The sequence below is a fragment of the Haliotis asinina genome, chromosome 12 (assembly GCF_037392515.1).
Source record: "Haliotis asinina isolate JCU_RB_2024 chromosome 12, JCU_Hal_asi_v2, whole genome shotgun sequence".
NCBI lineage: Eukaryota > Metazoa > Mollusca > Gastropoda > Lepetellida > Haliotidae > Haliotis > Haliotis asinina.
In genome coordinates, this window is record NC_090291.1 from 9,585,833 (window position 1) to 9,613,215 (window position 27,383).

Sequence of the window (27,383 nt, forward strand, 5' to 3'; positions counted from 1 at the left end):
GGAATTCTCTGTTACATGTGTTGAGAAACAAAGAATCATAATCTGCGCGTGTTACAATTGACTTACGGACTCAATTCTCTTCTGTATGAATTATATCGTTGTCCTTCAACAACCAGATTGTTACCGTCATGAACACCATTCATGTTGTGACATAGGAGTTGCCATACAGTGAAGTTTTAGTAAACATTTAACTAAAAATGTAGATTTTTTATGATATCGTTCACAAAATTAAGAGAGTGTGTATGGTTTTACGCCGCTTTTAGCAATATTCTTGCACTATCATGCCGGAGGACACCAGAAATAAGCTTCTCACATTGTACCCAGGGTGGGGACTCGGCGTCACGACCAGACGCTTAAACCACTAGGCAACATCACCAAAATTCAAAACCAACAACCTCAATCACAATTTCAATTTATTGAAAACAATATTTTACGTGCCATTCCTTGGGAAATGATATAACAAATCAATAACACATTTGGTGGGTGAAAGTTTGAAGAACTGTATCACAACTTTTTTATCACCATGGAGTTATGTTTGGTTCGTTTTGCATTCTGGATGTGATTGTATCAGGTAGCCATTGAGTCAGTCAAAGGCTTTGTGACATATACAACATTGTCCTAAGAATATAGCAGGGACAACATTAAAAACATTCATAATTTACATTCCTGGGTATATATAACATACACATGCACATGAATGAAATAGCGTACTCATCTCCTAAAGAACAGATGACTGGATGAACGAGGTCGTCGTGAAAACTGATATATTCATATGTTACATGCATACTGCAGTAGCCTGCGTCATTGACCTATTTTAGTGCTAAGGAGATCGGAAGTCCCATACAATAACACAGACTTACGACAACCGTAGCGCTGACCGATTCTAGGCCCCGTTCTACAAAGCGATTGTAGCGCTTACATTGTCATAACGCCCATACTTAAACGTACGACAGATAGGAACCCGTGAAGATCGGGGTATCAATAACCCATGCTTGACGTAAGAGACGACTAACGGGATTGGGTGGTCAAGTTCGATGACACATACCATCGTATCACAATATCGTAGATGTGTTGATCACTGGATTGTCTCATCCTGCGTCGATTATTTTCAGACCGTCACCAGTAGCTGGAATATTGGTGAGTGCGGTTAAAAACAAAGCTCATTCATGTAGCGCTGCGATCGTTTTCTGAAACGGGGCCCAGAACGTGATACGGGAATTTAGACCTTGTAAAATATCAAAATGGTTATTTGATTCAACATCAGCCGTATTTTCTGTGGGCTGGCGGTTCGGTCAGTCTACATTAAAAGGCTTACCGAAATACGAGAAGACTCATCAACTCTCAGTTTGTGATGTTGCCAGGCGTGGATGCGGCGCGTGGCGTCACATTTTACGAATGCTTCATCAGCATAATCATTGTCCGAAAAGACGTTGACGGTTACGTCAACATTTAAAATTAGGTATTTGCTTGGCTGGAAATTGACAAATAACAAGCAGTTGTTTTTCACATATTAATTACATACTGAAAAATAATCGCATTCAATTATTCATGCTGGCTTACTTGCTGAAGTCGCATAACAATTGTGACATTCACATTTTACAACAATCACCTATGTTGATTTCTTGCCATTGTTACCTATTCATAAGTTTAACTTGCTTGCCGACTATTTATACTAACTTGTTGGAATTTTAATTGTTTTGTTTTGGTATTTTTGGTTGTTGTTTATTGTTATTCATTGTATACTGGCATTATGTACTTCAAAAATACATCATAATGAGTCAATGACACTGCTCCTAAGATACATGTGGCACACATCCTAAGATACACCTGGCATAGTTCCTAAGATACGCATGGCATAGATAATAAGTTACATATGGCATAGATCCTAAGTAACATGACATAGATCCTAAGTTACATATAGCATAGATCCTAAGTTACATATAGCATAGATCCTAAGATACATATGGCATAGATCCTAAGCTACATATGCCATAGTTCCTAAGATACATATGGCATAGATCCTAAGATACATATGCCATAGTTCCTAAGATACATATGGCATAGATCTTAAGATACATATCACATAGACCCTAAGATACATATGGCATAGATCCTAAGATACATGTAGCATAGATCCTAAGTTACATATGGCATAGATCGTAAGATACATATGGCATAGATCCTACATTAAATATGGCATAGATCGTAAGATACATATAGCATAGATCCTAAGTTACATATGGCATAGATCCTAAGTTACACTTGGCATAGTGTATATATTGACAATGCATATCCTGAGAGGCCTGTAATGCCAATATATATCTAGGAATATATATACCATGATACTACATGTCTTGAGGTAAGTACCATGAAGTATCATACAAATTGTGCCAGTCAATATCTTGCTATACATGACAACACAATCAATCAATCAATCACAGCCATGTATATAATTCATAAACAAATAAACAAAACACACAACACATTCTAAATACACAATCAAACAAATATCACATTTGTCAACCAAAACAACTCAGAGTGAGTGAGTGAGTTTGGATGCTTCTATCAGCCATATTCCAGCTATATCACAGAAGAAAACACCAAATCTGGGTTTCACAAGTTAATAGGGAATCAAATGTGTTATCACATAGGCAAGCTAACACTTGAACCACTTGACCACCCTACAAACTAAAATCTGAATAAAACAATCACACTGAACACTATTGTGACACATTCTACACTGAGGTGGAGGTAAAACACTGAATTTAATGAGGAAGTTAAAATGCCAATTAGTCAATAAAATTATGCAAATCTACACACATTATTTATCTGTTTTAACGAGGAAGCAACATCTAAACATCATTAAACCACTGGCATCCCAAACAAAACAATTAATTGTACACAAAGATATTTAATATTCACTCAATTTAAAAATTTTCTGTTGATAAATAATAAACATAAAACATAAAAATCTTTGTTAAAACAATCATTTCTCTAAAGCACAGACTAGAGGGTGAAAAGATGAACTGGAATGTTACTTTTTCTTGTCATTCCTTTACTGACTTTCACTGTATGCTTTCACACTCAACAATATTTCTTAAAAGGCTGGGGTTCAAACCATACACATATGGTGTGTGGCCTGTCTTTTGATGCAAAGCAAACCAGTATTCACGTACATTTCATGAAATATCATAAAACTGACTTACCGTTAACGTTGGAATTTAGTGTAAAATATTTTATGAAGGCTCGTGGTAAAATGTATTGATGGAGACACTACAAAACATACATTTTGAAAATACATTACTCTTTTTTTAAATCCACATTTGAATTTCCCACTGTACTAGTCAGGTGGCCAGAATAGGTGTGTTTCCATTGAGACAAGCCTGTGATTGGGTTAAGAATTTCACACAGTTCTTCGTATTTCAGGCTGGCTGTGAAAACAAACCCCTCCCCACTCTACTTACGCTATATTGTGCAGTGTTGGTGTTGTACACATATCTGATGCTGACATCACCATGTTGAAGATTTTCTTTCCAGTAAACTAAAAATTCAATATTTCATATGAGCTAATCAAATTAATCTCTTTTTTAATCAAAATATGTTGTAAAAGTGTTGACAGATATGTACCTTTGACATTGCCAGGCTGTGCCAGGCACCCATAGTAATCACAGTCCTGTCACTCATAGGCAGATAAGATCCACTTTTCTGATCAGTAGCCAGAGGGAGACTTATTAGAAACCCATGGGTTTTTGAGGTTTGCTGCACTTTAACTATATGACATCTTATAAGCAATCAAATATGGTACAAGCACATCAGTGACTAATATTGAGCAAGAATTTGAGAAAAACAATTGCGCAAAGTAATCATGCAATCATTTAAGCTGCCATGTTGAACATGCATCAGTTGTTTGGGAACACTGGGAACATGGATAGTTCTTTCCCAAATCCCCTTCCATTTCTCATTCTTCAAGTTAAAAAGACAGTTTCTTTTGTCTTTTCGTTGATATTATATAGTTTGTTGAAGACTAAACCATTAACATAAATATGTATAAAAATAAGGAATATGAACAATAGATTTGGCACAAATGGAAGACAAAGAATGTGCTTCGATATTCTTGAATACACAGCCATTTGATTCACATCTAAAATAAATAGCAGGCACTTCATTGTTTTATACATACTGCATAGCCCCTACTCCAAACACATCAAAAACACAATCAAACATATCCATAATGGTGTTGGATAAAAAGTCTTAACAACATTTCCATATTTTCATAAGTATAAAAGTATATATACATTTTGTAACAGAGCGTTTTCAAGGCATTTCATAACAACTAATATATTTTTCACACACACACTCCCTTCCTCCCACACAGGATAACAACTACATAGAAATGACCTACAGATGGTCAGTATCAACATTATATATATTACTCGACCCATTATGAGTGATCTGTGGTTATCTCAGTTCGACTGGCTCAAAAGCGGACCGATGAATTTCAATCTAACTGCTGAACATATATATAATAATCAGTGCAATGTTGATCATGATCAAAACTTCAGCCCAACTCTGTGATTTATTTTGCAAAATTTATGTCCTAAAAATAAAAAAATTGTTTAACAAACCATTATTAAAATATTGCCACAGTTCGCTGTTTGTTACGAGGGAGGAGTGCAAAGCAAGGAACAGCCAGGTGCAGCATGTGCATAAGTGCTGACAAAGTTACTGATTGTGGATTCATTTGTCTCTGTGTGCTCTCTCCATCCTTTCTGGTACAACTGACAGTTCCTCTCTTTCCATTCCTCCCTCACATCCCTGCACTGCTAATGATTTTAAATTTACCTGATATATTTGAGTGGCCCCAGGCCAGGGTCACTGATTAGCACATAAGCGAGGTAGGATAAATTTAATAAATGTAACAACAGTATCTTGTAAAACTGGATCAGTGTGTACTCAATTACTATTCAATGTCTCTTTTGCAAATATAGAACCCATGTTGGATGGAAGATTAACAGCAATATCATCTCATCCTCCCGGGTACCCATCCACTGCTGACCAAAGGGCAGACCAAAACCACGGAAACAACTATTCTCTGACAATGCCTGCCTTCATCTTAATTTGTAACCTATTCATTATGCAAAGCATTACGAGAATCCTGTGTTAATATAAATCTCAAATATAAAATGGACAAAGTTTCATTACCATTCACATGAGAACATTTGATTACGCTCATGATTTAAAAATTGTCCTTCTCCTTTGTCAATATGGGCAATATTTCTATCCAGATAAACAGGTTTACATTACGAAAACTTTCACAAACCTACTATACTTTGATTCTGAAGCACTGTTTCTCAGTCGTCATCATCATCATCATCATCATCATCATCATCACATAGAGAAGAGGTATTTGTTGTAAAAGCAACAACATTCAAAACAGGAGCATCACAGACATATTGGACTTATTTACCTGAATTCAAACATTATTACTGAAAAATTTTCACGGCTGAAGATAAACTTGGTCCCATGAATTCCTGTTCATTCAAAGCAGGAACCTATGACAGACTTTGGAAGGTTGAAGAAAAGTCCAAGAGTTATCCCCCTTGGAGCCATTCCATTTGAGTGGTGTTCTGAATGAGCAAGGCTGTTTACTCTATGATGAGTAGGCAAGAGATCATAAACAATGATAGAACATCCATGTAAGTCTTCCTGTTGCTCCACAAGACTGTCTCCACACTGCACTGGCTTCAATGTCGATTCCATTGTGGGAAGGAGTTTCTGCATACATAAGTGTTAAGCCCATAAGCATTGGCAATGAATATTATTCAAGTGTAGCAATCACATGTCTGTGCCTGTAGAGTCACCAGTCTGTCTGTCAATGTTCTGGGCCGTGTTTGTTCCAGTGGTGTTGATTTGCACAACATCGGTGTTAGAAGGAATGTTATCAATTACAGTGTCAATCTGCATATTATCACTGTTTGAGGTAGTGTTGATTGCTGCATTGTCCTCTTGCATATAAAAGTTGGAAGGAATATCAGCTCCTACAGTGTCCTCCTGCATATTATCACTGTTAGGAGGTGTCTTAGGTTTAGCAGTGTCATGTTGCATATCGTCAGTGTCGGATGGAATGTTTGCAGTGTCAGTTTGCATATTGTTATTGTTTGCAGGAGTGCTGATCGCTGCAGCATCCTTTTGCACATTTTCACTGCTAGAAGAAGTCTTGGGTTCAGCAGTGTCATTTTGCGTATCATCAGTGTTACACGGAATGTTTATGTCCCCTGGCATGTTATCAGAGTTAGAGGGAGTGTCGATCCCTGCAGTGTCCTCTTGTATATTATCAGTCTTAGGGGAACCATTACATCTTGCAGTGTTGCCTTCCATGTTATCAGTGTCAGTCCTTGCAGTGTTGCATTCTGGCTGGTTGGTGTTAGGGGAAGCGTTGCCCTCTTGTAACCTGCTTGTGTGGCCGTTGTAGCCAGTGAACGCTTCATCATACAGCAGTGGCGTGGTTTCGTTTGGATTGTCAACAGCGAGGTAGGCACTGGATCTTTCATTGCTGTTTGTTGAACTTGCAGGTGACTGCAAGTAATTCACGAGTTTTGAATTACTACAAATATCGCCTTGGATGAAAAACAAGCAAGAATTACTCTCTGGAATCATTAAATATATATTCTATGCCAGCGTGATTGATACAGATTATGAACTGACAAGCATAAGGCATCGAGGATTCGATAAATCACTACAAGTTGTAGCAACATGGTGACACCCTCCAACTACAAACAAAACAATGTAAGTACAAAACAAGATCACTGTACATTTTGATGAGTGTAACTCCTTGCCATAGTAATCTTTTAGTCATATAATGAACACCTATTATGATTCACATAGACAGATCCAGATAGGGGGTGCAGAGGTTAGCGCAAACCCCTTTTGTCCCGAAAGTTTGTTAAATGACCATTCTTGTGAAAATGGGTGAAAATGTAGTTGCACCCTGCCCCAACCCCCCTTTCTCAAGGGTTTGCACACCTCTTTTCTCAAAACAATGTATTTGCCCCTGACACATGTGAGTCTGTCGCACAGTCAATGAATGAACTAATTTTCCCTTCTGCTTAGCCCCTTCAGCAGTGCTAAAGCCCTAAATGAAGTCTAGAGTTACACAGGTTCTGAATTGCACATCTCACTTGGCTCCTTTTCAATTTAAAGGGAATGCATTGTTCTATCAAAATCATATGTATTCAGTAACCAAGCCTAACTCGATGTCAGAGTACACACCGGTGCCTGAAACCTTGGATCTGATGATAAATGTACTGCTATCCCACACAAATGTATATTTCACACAAAATATTTGCATTTGTGGTCAACTTTACATGCATATTACCTTCAAGAACCATATTGCGTAGATTGCAGAACAGAGAAACATGGCTGCACCAATACCAATCAGTCCATACTTGAGTATATCTGTGACCAGTAGCGGAGTGAACAGCAGATCCTGCAGCTGCTTAGCGTGGACGTCGTCAACAGCTGCACTCTGACAAAAGAAGTAACATGATAACTGTTCACAAAAGTGTTTAGTTGTAATGTGTAATTTAAATTACTATCACCCCAATGGGAAGCAGATATCTGAGTCCTCATCTGGGTCTTAGGACTGGAGGAGCCTGTCTGTTCAACATGGATCACAGCCCTGCAGGTGGGTGGGTGGGTGAGTGAGTGAGTGGGTGGGTGAGTGAGTGAGTGAGGGAATATTCCAGCCATATTCTGCCAGTGAGCAGCAGTAAAAAGGCTCTCTTTCAAAATCCCTCCGGTCAGATATTCCCTGAAAATCACTACAGACAGACAACCATGAATCCTGGGGTTTCTTTGTCCTTGAGGTGGGTTGAGATGTGGTTTAACATTGTACTTTTGCTTATATGATGGCGTGCATACATGTGTACGTGCGGCTGCTGGTACTGACCCAGATAGTATTGATTTTATACAGCTAGGTCAATGAGATACAAAAACGCATGTTAAGCATGAATACAATATACTGAGTATGAGTCCAGTCGAACTACATTATGCCCTCTGGGTGGATGTTCTAACCACTACAACAGGGTGGCAGCATTTTTTCCATTGAATCCACACTTGAAAGTTTGAAACAATTTTCAGGGGTATAGTTACCTCATTCACCCAAAATATTGGCATCACAACTGGCTTGATGTTTGCTGTCTGCCTGTGGAGCAAGTAAAAGAGTTCATGACAATCACTGCTGAAATGTATAGTATCTCAGAAATGAAAAAATATGCAAGTTTACGCAAATGTATCATTACAACTGATGTACTATGGCAATACAACTGGTACAAGATACTTGAAGATTACTAAGGTATGCCAATATAGCTAACAAAAGATTACTATGGTATGCCAGTACAACTGCAGTCTAAGTAAACTTAGTCTCAGTGTTATTCTTTACACTCCACCACTCATTCCAACAAACCCTAATAGAAGGTTGTGTCAGGTAACCACTGAGTGACCTATGACCGTCCAATTAATTGCGAGACACTTAAATAGATTTAACCAATCAGACAAAGGCTACTACTTACGGATCAGAGGGGCTTCATATTCAGGTCACTGACACAGATCTCTCCACAAACAAAAATATGCATATATCACAGCTATTTCACCTGCAGTATATGTGCTTTGGGGTTTCCGTTGACAAGGTTACCATTAGCTAATACATCCGCAACATGACATTCTTGAATATTGCCAAAAACACTATTTTCAGCGACTGTTTCCTCATGATCGCAACATGTGCCGTGTGCATCACCTGGAAGCGATCGTACACTAAACTGCAATCGGAATCATTCGGATACGAAACCTTTACAAGATAAAAAGTTCAAAATGTATGTGCGAATGTCCACTTTCGCAATTTGGTAAGCTGTGTTCTGATTGGTCAATCTCCAAGGTTACCTGACGCGGCCTCCCTTAAGGTTTTGTTAGACTCAGTAGTGGAGTGTGGTATGCCAGTGCAACTTATACAAGATTACTATGGCATGCCAGTACAACTAGTACAAGATTGCTGTGGTATGCCAGTACAACCAGTACAAGACTACTATGGTATGCCAGTACAACTAATACAAGATTACTATGGTATGCCAGTACAACTAGTACAAGATTACTATGGTATGCCAGTACAACTAATACAAGATTACTATGGTATGCCAGTACAACTAGTACAAGATTACTATGGTATGCCTGTACAACTAATACAAGATTACTATGGTATGCTAGTACAACTAGTACAAGATTGCTGTGGTATGCCAGTACAACTAATACAAGATTACTATGGTATGCTAGTACAACTAGTACAAGATTGCTGTGGTATGCCAGTACAAGTGATACAAGACTTTGTGGTATGCCAGTAGAACTAATACAAGATTACTTACTGTACGTTTGGGATGGGGACGACATGCATGTTGATCTGAAGTCTCTTTGCAGCTTGCAGCACCAGGCCAGTCAGCTGTCACAACAACAGAAGATTCAATACTGGTGGTCAAGGGCAAAGTTTACCCAGTCAATCAGAGTGAAGCCTGCCAAATACCTTGAATGTGCACAGGAGCATATTCGATCTCTGTGTATTCATGACATATCTAAACAAGCAGGGATAATGACAATAACAAAGGGCACATAAGGATATACTGTTATGGTAATGCTATGGTTACTATAAACATCCTTGCTGAGCACCAGTCCACCCAACTGTGAATGCGTACCTCGTAACAATGGGAAAGCCACAAGTGGCTGGAAGGTTTGTATGGTCCCAAGGGAGTTGAGATTGATAATACGATGTGCCACTTGAGATCGAAATCCAATGATCGTGGGAAAATAAATTCTTCAATCCTCCACACACAATCCCGTAACCTCTCCTTCCTGCTAGTTCTTCCATCCTCCTTCAACACACACTATGCCTAAAACACCTCCAATTACTCAACATACAAGCCCACTCTCTTTTTGAAACCCCCCTCCCATTATTCCTCCACAGGGCCTACTTTACTCACTGGTTCTATGTCAATGGCTGTCTCATGTTCCTCCTTGTTGGGTGACATGCCGTACACCCCGTGGATGTACTCGTTGTCAGCGAGGTAGAAGTGTGGAAAGGAGACAACTGCCGGAATCTGGAAGTAGTCCACTGAAACAAGGTAAACATGGAGACTGTTACAGTCTGTTGGCACCAGCTTTCATTAATAAATATTAACTAATTTGTCAGGTACAGAATATGCATTGTCTGTCATCAAAACATAAAATGAGGATTGATCTGCACAACTGGGAACCAAAGACATGTGTCAACCAAGTCAGCGAACCTGACCACCCGATCTCATTAGTCGCCTCTAATGACAAGCATACCATAGTCGCCTTTTATGGCAAGCATGGGTTGCTGAAGGCCTATTCCACCCCGGACCTTCACGGGTCAAAATATGTTACCCTCTTCTTGTTACAACATCTAGCTCATCCAGTTTAGTCATATACAGTGGTAATTGTTTAAAGCAATGTTTTGGTGAACAAATATATTTATAACTTCTAAGCAAGTTTATTCATCTATTCAGACAGACCAGTAGATTGTCAGTAGTTTGTGATATGGCTGGCTTCTTACCCTTAGCTTTATCACCATGATGACTTGTAGTCTTTGGTAGCTGCCACTTGCAGTAGGTTACAGAAAAATGTGTATAACAAACAATGGATATCATGAAAATTTTACAGCCCTTTTTAATTTGTTATAACTGTAGTTTACTATATACATAAGAAAATCATGGTAAACTATGTATCTTGTTCTGTTTTGGCATGAACAGGAATCCATGCAGCCTTTGTGGTAATATATGTGAACACTGTTCATTACTCCACATCAATGGTCCTGTGAACATCCAGGTTACAACTGGTCCCAGGCAGCCTATGCTTGTCATAAGGGTGACTGATGGCATCAGATGGTAACAGACTTGGTTGACATATGTCATCATATCCCAAAAGCAAACATCAATACCCTCAAGCTCCAGGTGATTGGACTGTCTTGTCCTGACTTGATTATTAACTGATTGTTACCATATAGTGGAACATTGTTGAGTGCGGTGTTAAACAACAAGTAAACAAAGTTCGATATGAATATGATAATTGGACTGACACAAAACATGGCTTCATCTGTCTGATAGAACAGTAGTGGTAGTTTTATCTACTTTTATTTTGTGAGTGTATAATGCAGACATACTTCAGGTGCCTTTCCACAACAAGCTCTCAGTGCAATGTTGTGTGTAACTCCAATAGTCTCATGAAGAGTTAAGTCAATTGTAGCAACATGGTCCCATTTTGCAATGAGTTCCTGGATAACTTGAGTGCTATTGGTGTGCAGCATCAAGCATTAAATATAAAAGAAATTGGTTGAAGATTTAGTGTAAGAGATGCAATTAACCTATGTTTCAAACAAGTTTCATTGTGCAGATTTTCTAACGAGGTGTATAATGGTAATGCAAGCATAGGGAAGAAACACAGCAGTATTGGACAACTTACAACTTTGACAAGTACTGACATTCAGCACCCCTGTCCCAAAGCAGTTGGTCTGAGGTGTGCAAAAGCCAATATTGTCTGGATTCAGTGTTATATTCCCAAGTTCTGCCTGGTTCCCTGTGAAGCGATGGAGAGGAATCCCCTGAGAGGTCTTCACATCAGATGAGTGGAGACCATACACTGACCTGTAGCGAGATGGAAACCACTGTTTTCAACCTTTTTCAACAATTATGTCATTATGTCGTGATGGAGTGAGTGAGTGACTGAGAGAGTGATTGATTGAACACTACACTGAACAGCAGTACTATGTAGTACAGCTTGATGTTGACGTCAGTGAGTTTAGTCTTATGCTGCTTTTAGCAATATTCCAGCAATATCATGGCAGGGGAGACCAGAAATGGGCTTCACACATTATACCCATATGGGAATCGAACCCCAGTCTTTGGTGACATAAACAAATGCTTTTACCACTTGGCTACCCACCGCTCGCTTGATGTTGAAGGAAAGCCTGAAGTATTGCCAGCCAAAAGAGCCTAAGCTCATTCAAAACTACTGCAAACAATTTCCAAAGTATAAGGAGAAATATATAGTATGCCACTTCGAGTTAATGAGTGAAAGTTGTTTAGCAGCATGGACCAAGCAAACCAGTGGCGGCATGACTGATCAAAACAGACGGGGTGGATCACAAAACATCAAATGACTCACCAAGTGAGTGAGTTAGAGAGTTTAGTTTTACTCTGCACTCAGCAATATTCCAGTTATGTGGCGGCACTCTGTAAATATTCTATTCTGGACCAGACAATCCAGTGATGAGCATCAACATGAGCATGAGCACCGATCTGCGGAATTGGGAACCGATAACAACCAAGTCAGCCAGTCTGACCACACCATCCCGTTAGGCGTCTCTTACGACAAGCATAGTCGCCTTTTTATGGCAAGCATGGGTTGCTGAAGGCCTGTTCTACCCCAGACCTTCACAGGCCCACCAAGTAAGTGAGTTAGTCATCAAGTAAAATCCCAGATGGAATTCAACCCCCATGCCCCAGTACAGAAGTCTGTAACATACTGGGAGAGTATAATACCAATTATCCAGCCTGACGTTAGAATGTTGACTTTTGATTGGTTCACATGACACTGATAAAATACCATGTACATCTGTCAACATCAGCAAGCAGGGAGCAGAAAAGTTGGCTCATCCACCTACGAATCGGTGACTATGCGATGTGAGAAAAGTGTGCAAGCCTTTTGTAACGTGCGCTGATATGAGGTCAATCAATCAGCCGTGGCCTCTCACATAAATAAAAACGAGTCGATTCTATGCATATTGTTTTCTTGTGATTTAGTAAAAACATTCAGCGCTAAATTCATGGGTGAATGGGTAGGTACTATTTATTTCAAGTCAGCACTAATGGAGTTTATGATCTGTTTCGCCATTAGAATTTTTTCACACTCTTGATTTTTAAGGTTCCAGATAATTCATCCATACAATAGCTACTGAGTCATCCAAAGGTATATGATCCAGTGTTTTCAATGTATGTACTCATGCACTTGAAGTTCACAACAGTGTCTATCTTTAAATACATACAGTGATTTGACTGAAAACTGACATTTTCTGTGATACTGAAAGACCTGTCTAGAAGTTTTACCTGCAAACATCAGAGGAGAATGTAGGCAGTCTCTTCACTTCCTGTATAAAAGGAGGAGCTATCGTCCCATCTGGAAAACAAGTGGACATATATCACACCAAACAGTATGAGTGGGGCAGGTGAGCGAGTGAGCGAGTGAGCGAGTGAGCGAGTGAGCGAGTGAGTGAGTGAGTGAGTGAGTGAGTGACATCTGCTATGAAAGTTCCATCAAGACCTACCTGTTCCATTCACCATGTTGGCCCAAGTTGTGGACCAGAAGTTCAGGTAGCTACAAGAACAAAACATAGACTTGTTGACAGACTGACCATGATGCCATGATTCACTTTGGTTTCTTGTCCTTCATATGGACTGGACATATAATTTTGACACTGATTTAGTCTGTCATGCAGACTCTGTATCAAATACATCCAAGAAAATCTACGCATGACTAGAAAATGCAAGCAAGTCTAGATTTCCACACCTTAACGAAGAAAGTCTCTGGGTTATTTTTTCTCTATTTTTTTCTAATTTAAAAACTCTTATTTTCTGTAAAATAATGTTCAGTTTTGAGACATGCAGCTAGTCTAACACTAATTTCAGGTATCAAATTAGGACAGCTGATGTATTTTCAGATATTCAAGCTCAAAGTTACTTGTGTCAGATTTATGAATAACAGATTGACATTTAGTTGATAATTATTAATGACTTATATCGATAACCAACTCTTTGACACATTACAGTTAATCCCTGGCTGTTTCACCCACCTGGACCCATTGTATTTATCGATGACCCCCAACAGGTTGATGTCCCTCTCCCCTGTGTGCACTGTGTAGACACCATCGTCTGTGTTGTTTTTCTGAAGGTGAAGGTCACACGTGTTCTCACTATACAAAACTACATGTATCTTGAGGCGATTTACTTCAAATAACAGATTTGGTGCAAATACCTATAACCATGACTTGAGAAATACAATTAATATATCCTTACAAGCAGAAATAGAATAATAACCCTTACTTATAAATGTTTTGGCGTTAAGCGATTTGAATTATCTCCCTTTAATGCATGCGCTCATTTGCCTCAAAGTGATCATTCAGGAGTTCTAGCTTTAACAGGCTAGTTTACAGACTTGTTCATTGGTGGATCCAGGGGGTATTGGGGGAGTTTGGTTTCTTAAAAAAATTTATCAAAATTCCTGGATCTGCCCATGTTGTTTTACAAAAGCATCTCTGCATGGAACAGCAGAATTAGAGTACAAGAGTATTTCCTGTCACTTCACAGGTCACTCAAACACATGCTTCTACATCCCACATTAAATTTGATAGATACCATGCCTGGATAGTAGGACTAGATAGCATGATGAAATGCCAGGACCAGGAGGATTCCAGAAGCAATCCAAATGCTTCTATTCACAGAAGGCTATGTTAAAGTGCAGGTGTATCTTTGTACTAAGCTAACTTTGAGGAACCGGGCAGGTCAACACAACAACATACCAGCAGTGTATTCAATAAGCCAAAGCCAGACATAAGGGTTGGTTACTTCAAAATATTACCAGCACCAAACAGGATTAAACCAGACCAGACACCAACATATGGTGAATTTACCCAGATGAATGGATCATCTAATTTTTTTACCAGACCATTGGGCTGGCTAGCTGTAAATTTAGGGAACACCATGAAAAGGGGCAAACCTCCATACCTTTGCAGGTCCTTTAACCTAGGTCCCAAAAAGGGTTCATAAATGTTTAGAAATTCTCTATCAGGATTAACCCGTTTGAGAATCAGAAACACTTGAGTTTCACTGTATTGTTCGGAAGAAGAATGCAGAAGAAAATACTTGACTATTTGAAGTCTTACATTGATGAAATATCCAACAAAGTCTGTATAGAACCATTCAGGGTCAATCCCCTTGGCAACCTTGAGCAGGGGGTCATGGTAGCCCCAGATAATTTCCTTCATCGACCTCGTCATGAACAGCTCCGATGGTGTAAGTCTCAAAATGCCACTGATCAACTTCCTCAATGAATCCGGCTGGAACCTCAGTGCTGTTAGAAGTGTCTGAATACAAAATCCAAAACCTTTGTTAGTTTGTTGTTTAAAAGTGTGCTAATCAATATTTCAGACATATGAATGTGGTCTATTCAAGACCAGATGTCTGTTGGCATGAGAGAACAAGATTTTTGTCAGAGAATTCAACTGTAATGTCCTTGAACAACACATAAAAACCTGTATAATCTACAACCAAAAGAATGCCTTTTATGCGGCAAAACTGACTGAGAGTAGTTTTTTCTCCATGACTTCCCTGTATTGTAACCTTATCAGGTAATGTCATTCTCACGGCTGAATATTTTATCCACGAGTCAAAATTAACCTTAGATCTTAACTCTGTGGAACTTATAAAGATTACTTACAAATTCATCCAGAATTTGTCCCCTTGACCTTTGAACCTTAACATGAACAGTTAATCCACAGTACATTACATACAATGTACCAGAATATTTTCTCTTGCTGCATCAGAGTGCACTCAAATTTCATTCCGAGCCTTTTGGGAAGTAGACGGACCAAACTGTCAGTGAGGTGCTCAAATCTTCATAACAACAGCAGCAGCTGCACAGCATTTAAAAAACATTTACAGCTGCATAATATTCTCTATTCTTTGGAACAGCATGCCCTCAGTTTTCATTATAAAGAGCACAAACAGAGCTTCTTTTGTGAGAACACCTTCAGATCAAAAACAATTTTGTTATGAAGGCCAGGCTTTTTCACATGTTGGGTAAAGGGATGAATAATCTGTGTGACGTGATGAAAAATGAATACAGTTCAGAATTAATTTGTGAAGAAGTCCTTTTATTATTGTACTAGTTTATGAAACTAGTTTTGTCTAGGACTGTACGGTATTACTGGTATATCACAATATGCTTTCAAACAATATATATTGTCATATTTTTTTGTGAACCAGTCAATGGGTAAAGAACATACATGAAGTTTGTGTGATTATCTTTATAATTTAAATCCAAATTTACACAGACTTTCAGTCACAACATATATTTTCCTTAATCATTCAATGACTAAACAACATATTGTAATATTATAAATTGTATTTAAAAAAATCGAATCCCTGACTATGCAACCTAATTTGGAGATTGCTGTTATCAGAACCATAACATATACGCTTAGGGTCTAAAAGTGTAATGTAGAAAGTAGGATTGACATACACAGTTAGTGTCACTGTCAAACTGAAGTTCCCAATATATGGCAATAAGTATTGCAATACGGGTAAATGAACCACAATACATTGCAATACAATTTATTTGGTGATACACAGCCCTAGGTTTGACAGGCAGATATTTTCAGTTATGCTGGTACTATACAGGTGATAAATATTTCAACACTAACAAACAGACATTATAAAATCAAGTTTATATGATAGACCAAAAATGATCATTACTAACCATGAGTGGTGGGTTGACAGTAGTGATAAATATTTCAACACTAGCAAACACGAATTACAAAATCAAGTTTATTTAATGAACCACAAATGGCAATTACTAACCATGAGTGGTGCGTTGACAGTGGTGAACTGATCTGTCTCCTCCCCGACGGACATGTTGCGATCAAACTTGAACACCCGAATCTGCCGATAGGAGACAGTGCCGTTGTCATGGTGAGTGATGTTCACCTTGTATCTTGTCTCCCTGTGAACACAATCATGACAAAGAGAACACTGATAATGTGCTGCAAAACATCTACTTAAACAATAATAGGGGGTGTATACATATATCTTGACATGGGAATATACCTTTACTAGGACATGTGCACCTTACACAGTCCTCAACAATGATAGATGCTTTATACATCTTCATCACCTGTGTGGTCAATGTATGGGTATCCATCTCCCGGGTATATGTTCTGAGAACTCTCCACTATACTAGTCTTGGGAATGGCTGAAATATCACAACTGATAATTGCTTCATTACCAATGAACAATCATCGAAAATAGTCGGTTAGTCTCATTTCTCATATTTTCATATCAAGGTTGTTATTGCAGATATGTATGAAATAATGCAACTTGCTACTTTAGAGTGATGACAAATATATCCTTGAACATAAACTTCCTGGACTCTTCAAGGAATATTCAGTCATGACTTTCCACTTAATGAAGAATGAGACCGTGAAAACTTTAAAGACATGCTCCATTGTCAAGTGTTCAAAAGACTGCAACATTAGGTCTAAAACCGTTTGTGTTCCATTATAAGAAAATGTGCCTGATTGCTTGTTGTCTGATCACTGCAACCAATCATTGATTATTTCAGTTAATCAGAACGCCACATCACTATAACCTGGATGTATCTACTGCTCCGGACGATGAATTTATTACCTCCCTTGGCTGGCTTTTTATCCAATCAGGTGTCTACGCTGGGAAGTTGAGCGCACCAATCACAACTCACTTTCGCATTTTAAATTATGTAACTGAATAAAATTGGGAACATAAATGATGCAAAAGTTTCGGACCTGTCAGTTTGTAGGTATGATTTCCCCCAAACCTTCACAGTTGCAACTGCTATCTTTGTTGACATTGGCAAGTTTGGTTGAATGGTATTTCTTTTCTAAGATGCAAAAATAATACTTAACAATGATAAATCTAAGGCATAAAACAAACGGAAAAGTGACAGTATCGTGACATTAACAATCTTCATTCAAGGTTATCATATGTGTTATTCTATCCACTTTGACAATGGAAGAGCAGGACTTGGATTTTTTTAGGTATCTTAGTGCTAAGACAGTCATAAGTTAGTAAGTTAGAAATGTTGATATATGGCACTAACTTCACGCTTACAGAGCCCCAAAAATCTAGGTCCAGAGATATAAACATGCATGAGATCTTTGTCATCAGTCTTTATCTTTGTTCTGACGTTCTAATAACTGTGTTAACAAATACATCTTATGATCCCCAATTAATGAAACAAAACATATATTATCTTTGACAATCACAGGAGTGGTACTACATCTACCTTATTTAAGGTGTTATAAAGCCACCTCAGTATGACAGGTCTAATACATCTGCTAATAATGACATATTTTTTAAAAATCATATTTACCCCTTTTTTTATTATTTCAAATAAACATTAGCAGAGTGGTTTCATTGAAAACATATTGACACCATGTATATATATATATATATATATAGAATTACAATAATACAGATGGTCACCATCACCAGGTGTTGATGATTGTGATACTGATGTGACACTAATTACACATATATCACTACAACAATTAAACACATTGAAAACGCAATTGGTGGCACTGAGAGGTCAAGCACTATTGTGTGTGTCTGCTTTCAAAATGAAATGTCATTAGACATTGCTTGTTGTCTAAATTCCAAAACAGGTATGCATATTTTATTCTGGAGCAAAACAGGTTCTCTGTAAACAAACCTACTCATTCATCAAACTGAGAAACGATCAGTCCAGCCTTGATTATTTACAGGATGATTGACAGGAATGAGTGAGTGAGTTAAGTTTTACAGCTTTTATAGCAATATACCAGCAATATCATGGCAGGGGACACCAAAAATCAGCTTCAAACATTGTACCCAGGCGAACACTTTAACCACAAGGCTACCTCATGCCCTTTTGACATGAATTAAATCTTAATATCTTTTGCATAAAATATAGTTTACTCCTGTTCTCAAAATTGCTTGTGTATCTATGTATGAGATAATTTTGTTTAGTTGTGAAAGTATCACTTAGGATTACAAGCCTGTATTAACATAATCAGAAGTCATATTGCTGATATTCAGACTTGAAAACTTTTATTTAAGTGATACACGCTTGTCATGAGATTATACCTGTGCAGATACAGGTTAGAATTGGTCTTCAGCAACCCATGCTTGTCGTTAGATGAGACTAATGGGATCGGGTAGTCAAGCTCACTGACTTATAGATGCATATCATCGTATCCCAGTGGCGTAGACTGATGCTTATGATGTTGATCACTGGACTGTCTGGTCCAGGCTCAATTATTAATAGACCACTGAGTGTGGTATTATACCTACAAAAATGTCATTTGATGGGACCAATATAAGTGAATTGTTTTTTGCACTGCTTTTACAAATATGCCAGCAATATCAGGGCAGAGGGCACCAGAAATGAGCTTCACACATCAGAACCATGAGGGATGTGGAACCTGGGCTTTTGACATGGCAGTCAATGGCTTTGACTGTCAGGCAACACCATCACCCTTAAAATGAGGACATATACAAGTGACTGGACAACTGTGCACTTAGGAAATATCACACAAATACTCTGTACCTGTATGTGTAGGGGCCTTTCTGTTCCATGTCAGGAGTCTCGCCATTGTGTACCTCATCTGGGTTCTTGAGGTCAAACATGTAGAACTGCATGTACACGGGGATTGTCATGTTCTTCCAGATTTCATACTGGAGGCCGCCCTCCTTCAGGATCACACTCTGGAACAGACAGACATGAGTTACACAAGTGGAGGGTGGTGGAGTACAGGGGTGAGTAATACAGGTATGTTGCAATGCAAAAGCATATATTGTAATATGTATTACTACTACTAACTACTAACTACTAACTACTAACAATCAAATTAATCCTGGATTTATAAAGAAAAACCATGTCGAAGTCACTATGCTTGATTAAGCTTTCACAAAAACTTTAATTATAACAAAATGAATGAAAATAATATTTGGCACAAATAAAATAAGAAAGGAACAATCAAAAACAGTAATATCTTAAGATTTCAGAGTGTTATGAAGTTTTCCGAATGAATGTGAAAATACCAGATTTCGATCAGCATATTGCATTACATATTGTTTTCATGTCTGAAGCAGTCAATACTGGTGAACTGGTTATATTGTGCAGCCCTAGTAGTGAAGGTTAGTTGTCAAACCTGTCTGACCTTCTTCTCCACCATGACACTTACTCACCTGACTCATCTTCTCCACGATGACATTTACTCACCTGTCTGACCTTCTTCTCCACCATGACATTTACTCACCTGTCTGACCTTTTCCACCATTTACTCACCTGTCTGACCTTCTCCTCCACCATGACATTTACTCACCTGTCTGATCTTCTCCACCATGACATTTACTCACCTGTCTGACCTTCTTCTCCACCATTTACTCACCTGTCTGACCTTCTTCTCCACCATGACATTTACTCACCTGTCTGACCTTCTTGTCTACTATGGTCACCTGTCTGACCCCCTTGTCCACCATGACATTCACTCACCTGTCTGACCTTCATGTCCACCATGAAATTTACTCATCTGTCTGACCTTCTTGTCCACTATGGACCTGTGAAGGTCTGGGGCAGAATAGGCCTTCAGTAACCCATGCTAGCTGCAAAAGATGGCTAACAAGATCGGGTGGTCAGGCTCCTTGACTTGGTTGACACATGCTATCTGTTCCCTACTATGCAGATATATATAGCTGGAATATTGCTGAGTGTGGCATAAACATCAACTCACTCACTCACACCCACTATGACGTTCATTCACCTGTCTGATCTTCTTGTCCACTAGGACATTCACTCACCTCTCTGATCTTCTTGTCAACTATGACATTCACTCACCTCTCTCACCTTCTTGTCCACTATGGTATCAATGATGGGTATCAGTCCAATCCCAATAACCATCAAGCACAGTCCGGCACACCATACTGCAATTGTCCTTGACCTGGCTGTCCGGCAGAACGCCATCTTGTCATCAATTCTTCCCCCTCACCAGCAAAGAGCAGACAACTCATGTGAAACCTGAGAGGAAACCACCAATATTTTAATTAGGATGGTAGCAGTGACATGGGGTTAAGTATCACACTTATGAAGATTGCACTTGTTATAATGTGTCTGTGGATATTTCAAGCATGTGTGGACTTACGCCATTTTTATCACGCCAGCACAATGAGATATTTACATTATTGTTTAACAAGGATTCCCACTGAGACACAGTATATATTCTCAGAGACCACCAGTCCCTTCAATGCCAAGCACCAGCCAGTGGAACAACACCTACCATTTTTCACCTGCATTCAAAATACCTGCCTCGTCAAATCCCCGGGACAAATTTTTTCAACACGGACTGTCAGATTCTCAAATTCACCTACCCAAAGGTCAAGTTAAAATTTAGATGTGTATCTATGAAGATATATTAATATTGTTGGCAAGTAAGTTTTGGTCAGGGCTGGAGAGTTTCACATCTAACAAGCCCTGTGATCCCATCCTGAAAGTTTTAGGAGTTTCATACCCTGGGCCTAGATCATTGTACCTCTCATAGTGCTGAGATAGTCGTAAGTTAATATTAATGAATGGCACATGTGACTATCTTAGCGCTAAGAGAGCTTCGAAAACCTGGTTTTACACTGTAACACATTTGGGAATCGAACTTGCATCCTACTCTTGATGCGGTCTATACACTTCGCGATAAAAACAATCTGGTATTATTATCAAATATGGTGCTTTTATGTTGGAAACTTAGATCAATAAACATGTTCAACAGTTAAAATTCAACACAAAAATGATGATGAGCATCTAATGAAAAGACAGACACTATGTCATGGTGACAAAACTACTTGTCACAACCAATTTTTTCACAGTAATTAAGTGCTTTTGACGAAACAACAAACACAAAAATGATCTCATTGCTGTGTCCTGCATGAAAATGTAAACTGTATTTTCTGTTCACTTACAGATAACAAGTTATTTGACCAGAGGAACATCAAATCTTCAAAATATTTAAACTGTTTTAACAGGAAGAAACATAACAGTCAACACTCATACATTCTGCATGGGACTAACACATTTCCAACAAAACTCATTTTCATTTGTTGTACCTCTCTAACCTGATACCTACTTGCTCGGATATGTGCAAAGATTGGTGTCAGAATCTGTCTTCAGCAAAACATGCAATAAGAACAAGAAGTAAGTAAGTTTGGATTGGATAGTTAGACTCCCCTACTTGCTTGACAAATGTAGGGCTCAAATTCAGCAATATTCTAGTTATATGTACAATCCAGTGATCAATATCATGAGCATCATTCAGTGCAATTGGGTTATGATAAGATGTGTCAACCAAGTCTGACCACCCAATCACTTTAGTCAAGATGGATAGTGAATGAGAGAAAGTTGTTCAATGGAACTGTTGCACACATTTCCTCTACATGTAAATCTGTAAATAATTACAGTGGCTGAGTGCATGAGTACCAATGAAGTCCCAAACCCATACCATCATGTGGCCACAATAAATATCAAACCCTTGCCTTTTTAAATCTGTGTTCTACAATACTCACAAGAACGTGTTCCAGATGTAGGACAGGCTGTCGACTTGATAACAGAACCTATGATATCATGTGGGTTATCTGACAAAGGTGGCTGACAGTCCTCCTCCACATGTACCAATTACTGACACTGACAAGTTTATTCAGTGAAGACCTTTTCATATATGGTGTTCTAACAACTTGTCCAACATCATCCTAACTGTCACCATAAGACCAACAGCATGGGTAGCTCTGCACAATATGAATCTGACCATCACTGGACAGTCCAAACCTACTTGCAGGCTGTTCTGATTCACACTGACCACTGCAATAAAGGGCAATAAATAAGCAAGCACAACTCATCAGCATGCAACGTGTTTGGAATGAGAGCTGATCAGTCAGTATCAATATTGATTTTCAAATAAGATACCATATCTACTGTATTGAGAGCTCTGCTTCTTTAAGACCCAACCCCAAACAACTTCTTGATCTGTCAGTCAGAGAGTATTATTCGCACACAAAATTTCGACTGAAAATACATGTGAGGGTTACATAATTGCAATATAACTATTCTAACAAAATGTTTAGCAATCACATGAACTGTGACAATAAATTTAACTAAGGTTCCATGATGCCGATTTTCTGAGCCTACGGCTATTATTACAGTGACTGCGGTACACGTAGGAGGAGTTAATGAAAGACACATGTGTCCTAAACAATTCAATTAGCTGCGAACATGATCACAATTAAGTTGACGAGTAATGGCCCTCATCTGTCACACAGAATCAATATGAACATTATCATGAGAAAACAAAGCTATACACTCACTAAATAAACTTCTAAAAGACATTACAGGGTAAAAGTATCATCCAATAAACTGTGCATCTTGAATAACATTGATAAAAGATTCAGCATAATTACAAAGATGCAAGTCCAAAGTGTTGCAAAAAAGTTTCCAGGATTCAAATTTTTAGTTGGACTATACAATTACTGGTCAACTAAATACTAATGTAATCATGCTGAATTCTGGGAATGATAATATGACTCTGTTCAAGCGTGAATGTTGCTTAAGACAAGTATGACATTTCCGTCTATTTGCTTCTTGTCCTGAAAGTAGTCAGTTTTTAGGAATTCAGTGGAAGCTGTCTGAACTGGCACGCATCAGGACTGAAGAAATAATCCAGTTTAGACAGCGTGTGGGATTGCAGAACTGATGGTAACTGTACAAGCCACAGATGGGACTGAGTGTTTATGCTGGTGCTGACAACTTGCCAGATTGGACAGATGCTGGTTTTGATAGCTTTCACTGAAACTTGTTTTCTCAGGACATTTTTAGTAAAAAGTAAGCGAATTATGTAAAAAAAAGAATCTTTGAACCTCTAACAGCAGATTTCCATAATTATCAGAATTTCATTTCTTCATGCCGTCTCTTTTTGGAGAAAATGCATTTAATCTATGAAAATATATGTTTTTGTATACAGATCCGAATCATTATGACATTTCTTCAAATTTCTTACAATTTCTAATGGAATCGTATTGGCATGGTCTGAGGCTAAAATTCGTAGTGACTACAATACAATGGTAGACATTAGCATCTCTGTAATGAGTCGTCATGATTATCAAGTACAACTCAGAGGGATGCATAGTGATAAAACATTTGCTTGTCATGCCACTCTCTGAGATCTGGGTTTGATTCCCAAAACAGGTGCAAAGAGTGAAGCCCACAGTGATATTTGCTGGAATATTGCTAAAAGCAAAGTAAAAGCATACTCTCATTCTTTACATAAGTTTCACATTTGGAATATGAGTAACAAGTATCTGAGTATTGCATATCAAATGAATTACAAGGCAAATTACATTGGAAAAGTAAAAAAATCAATCTCTTAGGACACTTATAAAGAAAAAAAAAGACCATGCAATTGTGCATTGTACTGATATATTGCATGTATTAAATGAACTGAATTGGTTTCTATTTTATAATATTAAACTCTTAAATACAATTAATTATTAATAGGACTGCATGGTATTGCTGGTAAACTGCAATATGCTTTTTAAACACTTCTTCAGTTTTTTTTTTCTGAGAACCAGTATTTTGGGTGAAGAATATATACTATTAAGCTTTTGAGATTATTGCTATGATTTAAATTAAATCTAAACATGTTCATTCACAACAAATATTTTCCTTTGTTATTTAATTACAAAATGGCATACAGTAATGCAATAACTTGTAAAAAAAATGAAAATAAAATCTTTTTCTAAGCAACCTGATGTAAGTTTGAGTATGCTGATATCAGAACAATATCATGTATGTTTAGGGATTAATAATCTAGACCTCTACTATCATTAACTGTCAAACACTTAATTTCCCAATATATTGTTTATGTATCGCAATAAAGGTACCTGAATGGTAGTATACTGCTATACAATTTACATGCCAATATACAGCCCTAATTATTAATGCTTAAGTTCTTCTTTACACAAAACAACTGGTTTTCAGTTTGAATTCAAAAGGTCATAGTGGACAAAGGGACATAGTGATTTTTGTAACCGTGACAAGCAGAGATGCATTTCATGTTTACAGAAAATTTCAGTGTCACATCAACTTTGGAGCTGACGATATGAAATTAGCTTGATGTTAACAAAATGAAAAAAGATGAAACGATCTTCAAAATGAAACTGTAACATAATAAACCATTGAATATTTTGAAAGTATTTCTGTCTGTCCTGTTTTCTCCAGCTGCTAACAAATAAATCATTTCAAATAATAAAATAGTTTCTTATTAAAAACATCTCCATCTTCTCGAATAGAAGTCATTGCATGAAGCTAAGAAAGGAAATTTTTACTGTAATACTTTGCAAACAATAGCGTGTACCAAGCTATATGTAAAGGAACACAGGGACATTGTGAGCATCAAAAGTGGTGACTATTGGGGTTGTGTAGGCCGGTTTGGTGACTTGGTTGATACATGTCATTGTTTCCCAACTGCATAGAGGGAAGTTCACGATGACAATCACTGAATGGATTGTCTGGTCCAGATTTATTTACAGACAGCCATCATATAGCCAGAAATTGCTGAATGCAGTGTTGAAGGATATAGAATTTGTAAATCAAAATTGAAAAAAAAATTACATGATACATAATTGTTTGCTGGACGTTCAGGTGAAAAGGTGTCATGAAAAATTATGAGTTTAAAACAGCAGCATTAATCTAACACATTCTTTCATCAGCTATTCAAGTCAAACACTGTTTTGTTAATGTCTGAGTGCGACAGTACAGTAACATGCTCTCAAAGAAATGATGCAATCTGACCACTCACATAAATGCTGCTTCTTTAAAAATCAAAAATAGGTCAGTCAGTCTGACAAAAGCATGTTGACTGGCAACTACAATGATTAACAATGATTTTGCTGCTATATTATCTGCCTGTATATATAATCTGCCTTTTATGTATACAGTGTACATGTCATCCGAGAGAGAGAGAGAGAGAGAGAGAGAGAGAGAGAGAGAGAGAGAGAGAGAGAGAGAGAGAGAGAGAGAGAGAGAGAGAGAGAGAGAGAGAGAGAGAGAGAGAGAGAGAGAGAGAGAGAGAGAGATGAAAAATGCCGTAAAGGTATATATTGTCCCTAATGGGGTGTAACTACTTATACTCAGAGACAGAGGTGGTGACATGAGGCTTGCAAAAAGAACAGTTTGTTTACCTGTCAACGCTAGTGCTTTAACTGTCGGCCCACTTGACGTAATGGTAAAAATATCATTCACTTCGTCCCTGGTGACAAGTGGTGTCACTTTATGTGGGCTGTTATGGAACGTCAACGCAGAATGAACACGCATTCCCAACACAGATGTGCATTACAAACCATTTGAACGTCACAGAGATCATATTTCTCACATACAAGCGTACTCCGACCCCACCATATCGGGCTGTCACGTTACTAAACTACACTGAACGAGGGCAGTGTCATCACAACATCTCTCGAAGCAAACTGACCTTCGTATCAAGGTTCAAGGTAAAGTGAGCAAGGTAAAGGTCACACAATTGCCGGAATGTGGTACACGCCGATGATTTCATAGAAATACGCCTCTTTCGGTTTTGTTTAAATATTTATTGATGATTTTACTGAGGTATATAACAAGTTCACTTATTGATTTTAATAATTAGATATTTTCTTAAATCAATTTTATGAGAGGAACCTACGAAATAATTTCATCATATAAAGCCAGAGACCATATAATAGATGCATGCGTTTAATACTAGAATATCAAATTTGTGAATAAATGTTGTAAATAAGAACTGGAAAAATAACAAAAAAATCAGCGGCCCTACGCACAGGATTTTTGTTACGAAGCTAATAGTTATTTTGCAGAATTCGAACATGAAATTTGTGAGGCCTGAATTATTTTCTGTGAAATTCCTGTTAATCTTTCTTGTGAACACTGATATTTTTAACGGTTAATGATAACTGTATATCGTTGTGTACGATTAAGATCATGACATTGTGACGCCGTTTCGATTTTTATGTATGGTCAGAATGGAGTCACATTTCTGAAACATACTGCATTCAATGTAAAATATCTAAATTAATGACTTGGGCGTTCTTAAATTTAGTTGTAGCATTAAATGATTCTTGAAGAAGCTCATTGTTACACAGCACATAGCTATAACTGCTGTCATAACAAACACCTATTACTTCACCACAATAATACATTGGGGCTTTGTGTCGAATCTAACGGGTTTCCCATCACCCTCCATTGTTAGCTAACCTTCCCCACACACAACTCTCAGTGTTAATATTTACCCCTTGGATTACACTCAATCCTTTGAATTACATAAACACACCATTGTCCCCCGTTGTTTGCTTGCATGACATGTGAATGGTCTAAGTTGTTATTTCCGAACTGCCTGTAGCTGACCCAGTTGGGCGTCCGACGTCCTTGGGGAGCCATCATCCATTTCGTTCTAC

General features: G+C 38.1%; 1 protein-coding gene across 1 annotated transcript; it reads right to left on the bottom strand.

Moving 5' to 3' along the window:
• Positions 1–5,502: 5,502 nt before the first annotated feature.
• On the bottom strand, positions 5,503–26,181 carry LOC137258171 (lysosome membrane protein 2-like). The gene is made up of 14 exons (XM_067795745.1): positions 26,121–26,181; positions 20,743–20,922; positions 19,453–19,610; positions 16,692–16,833; positions 14,996–15,196; positions 13,907–13,998; positions 13,382–13,431; positions 13,164–13,233; positions 11,521–11,702; positions 10,023–10,153; positions 9,414–9,487; positions 8,152–8,203; positions 7,376–7,525; positions 5,503–6,576 (listed from the first exon to the last, which is right to left on the bottom strand). The coding sequence occupies exons 2-14, from the start codon at positions 20,866–20,868 to the stop codon at positions 5,836–5,838; spliced, it is 2,169 nt and encodes a 722-aa protein (XP_067651846.1). The 5' UTR covers positions 20,869–20,922; positions 26,121–26,181; the 3' UTR covers positions 5,503–5,835.
• Between the last annotated feature and the right edge of the window lie 1,202 nt (positions 26,182–27,383).

Coding starts and splice junctions, on each gene's coding strand:
- LOC137258171 (XM_067795745.1), bottom strand. CDS start 20,868: ATGGCGTTCTGCCGGACAGCCAGGTCAAGGACAATTGCAGTATGGTGT. Junction 10,154..11,520: donor TGTCAGTACTTGTCAAAGTT/GTAAGTTGTCCA, acceptor ACCTTGTTTCAG/TGGACTACTTCCAGATTCCG. Junction 9,488..10,022: donor CAGCCATTGACATAGAACCA/GTGAGTAAAGTA, acceptor TTGTTGTGACAG/CTGACTGGCCTGGTGCTGCA.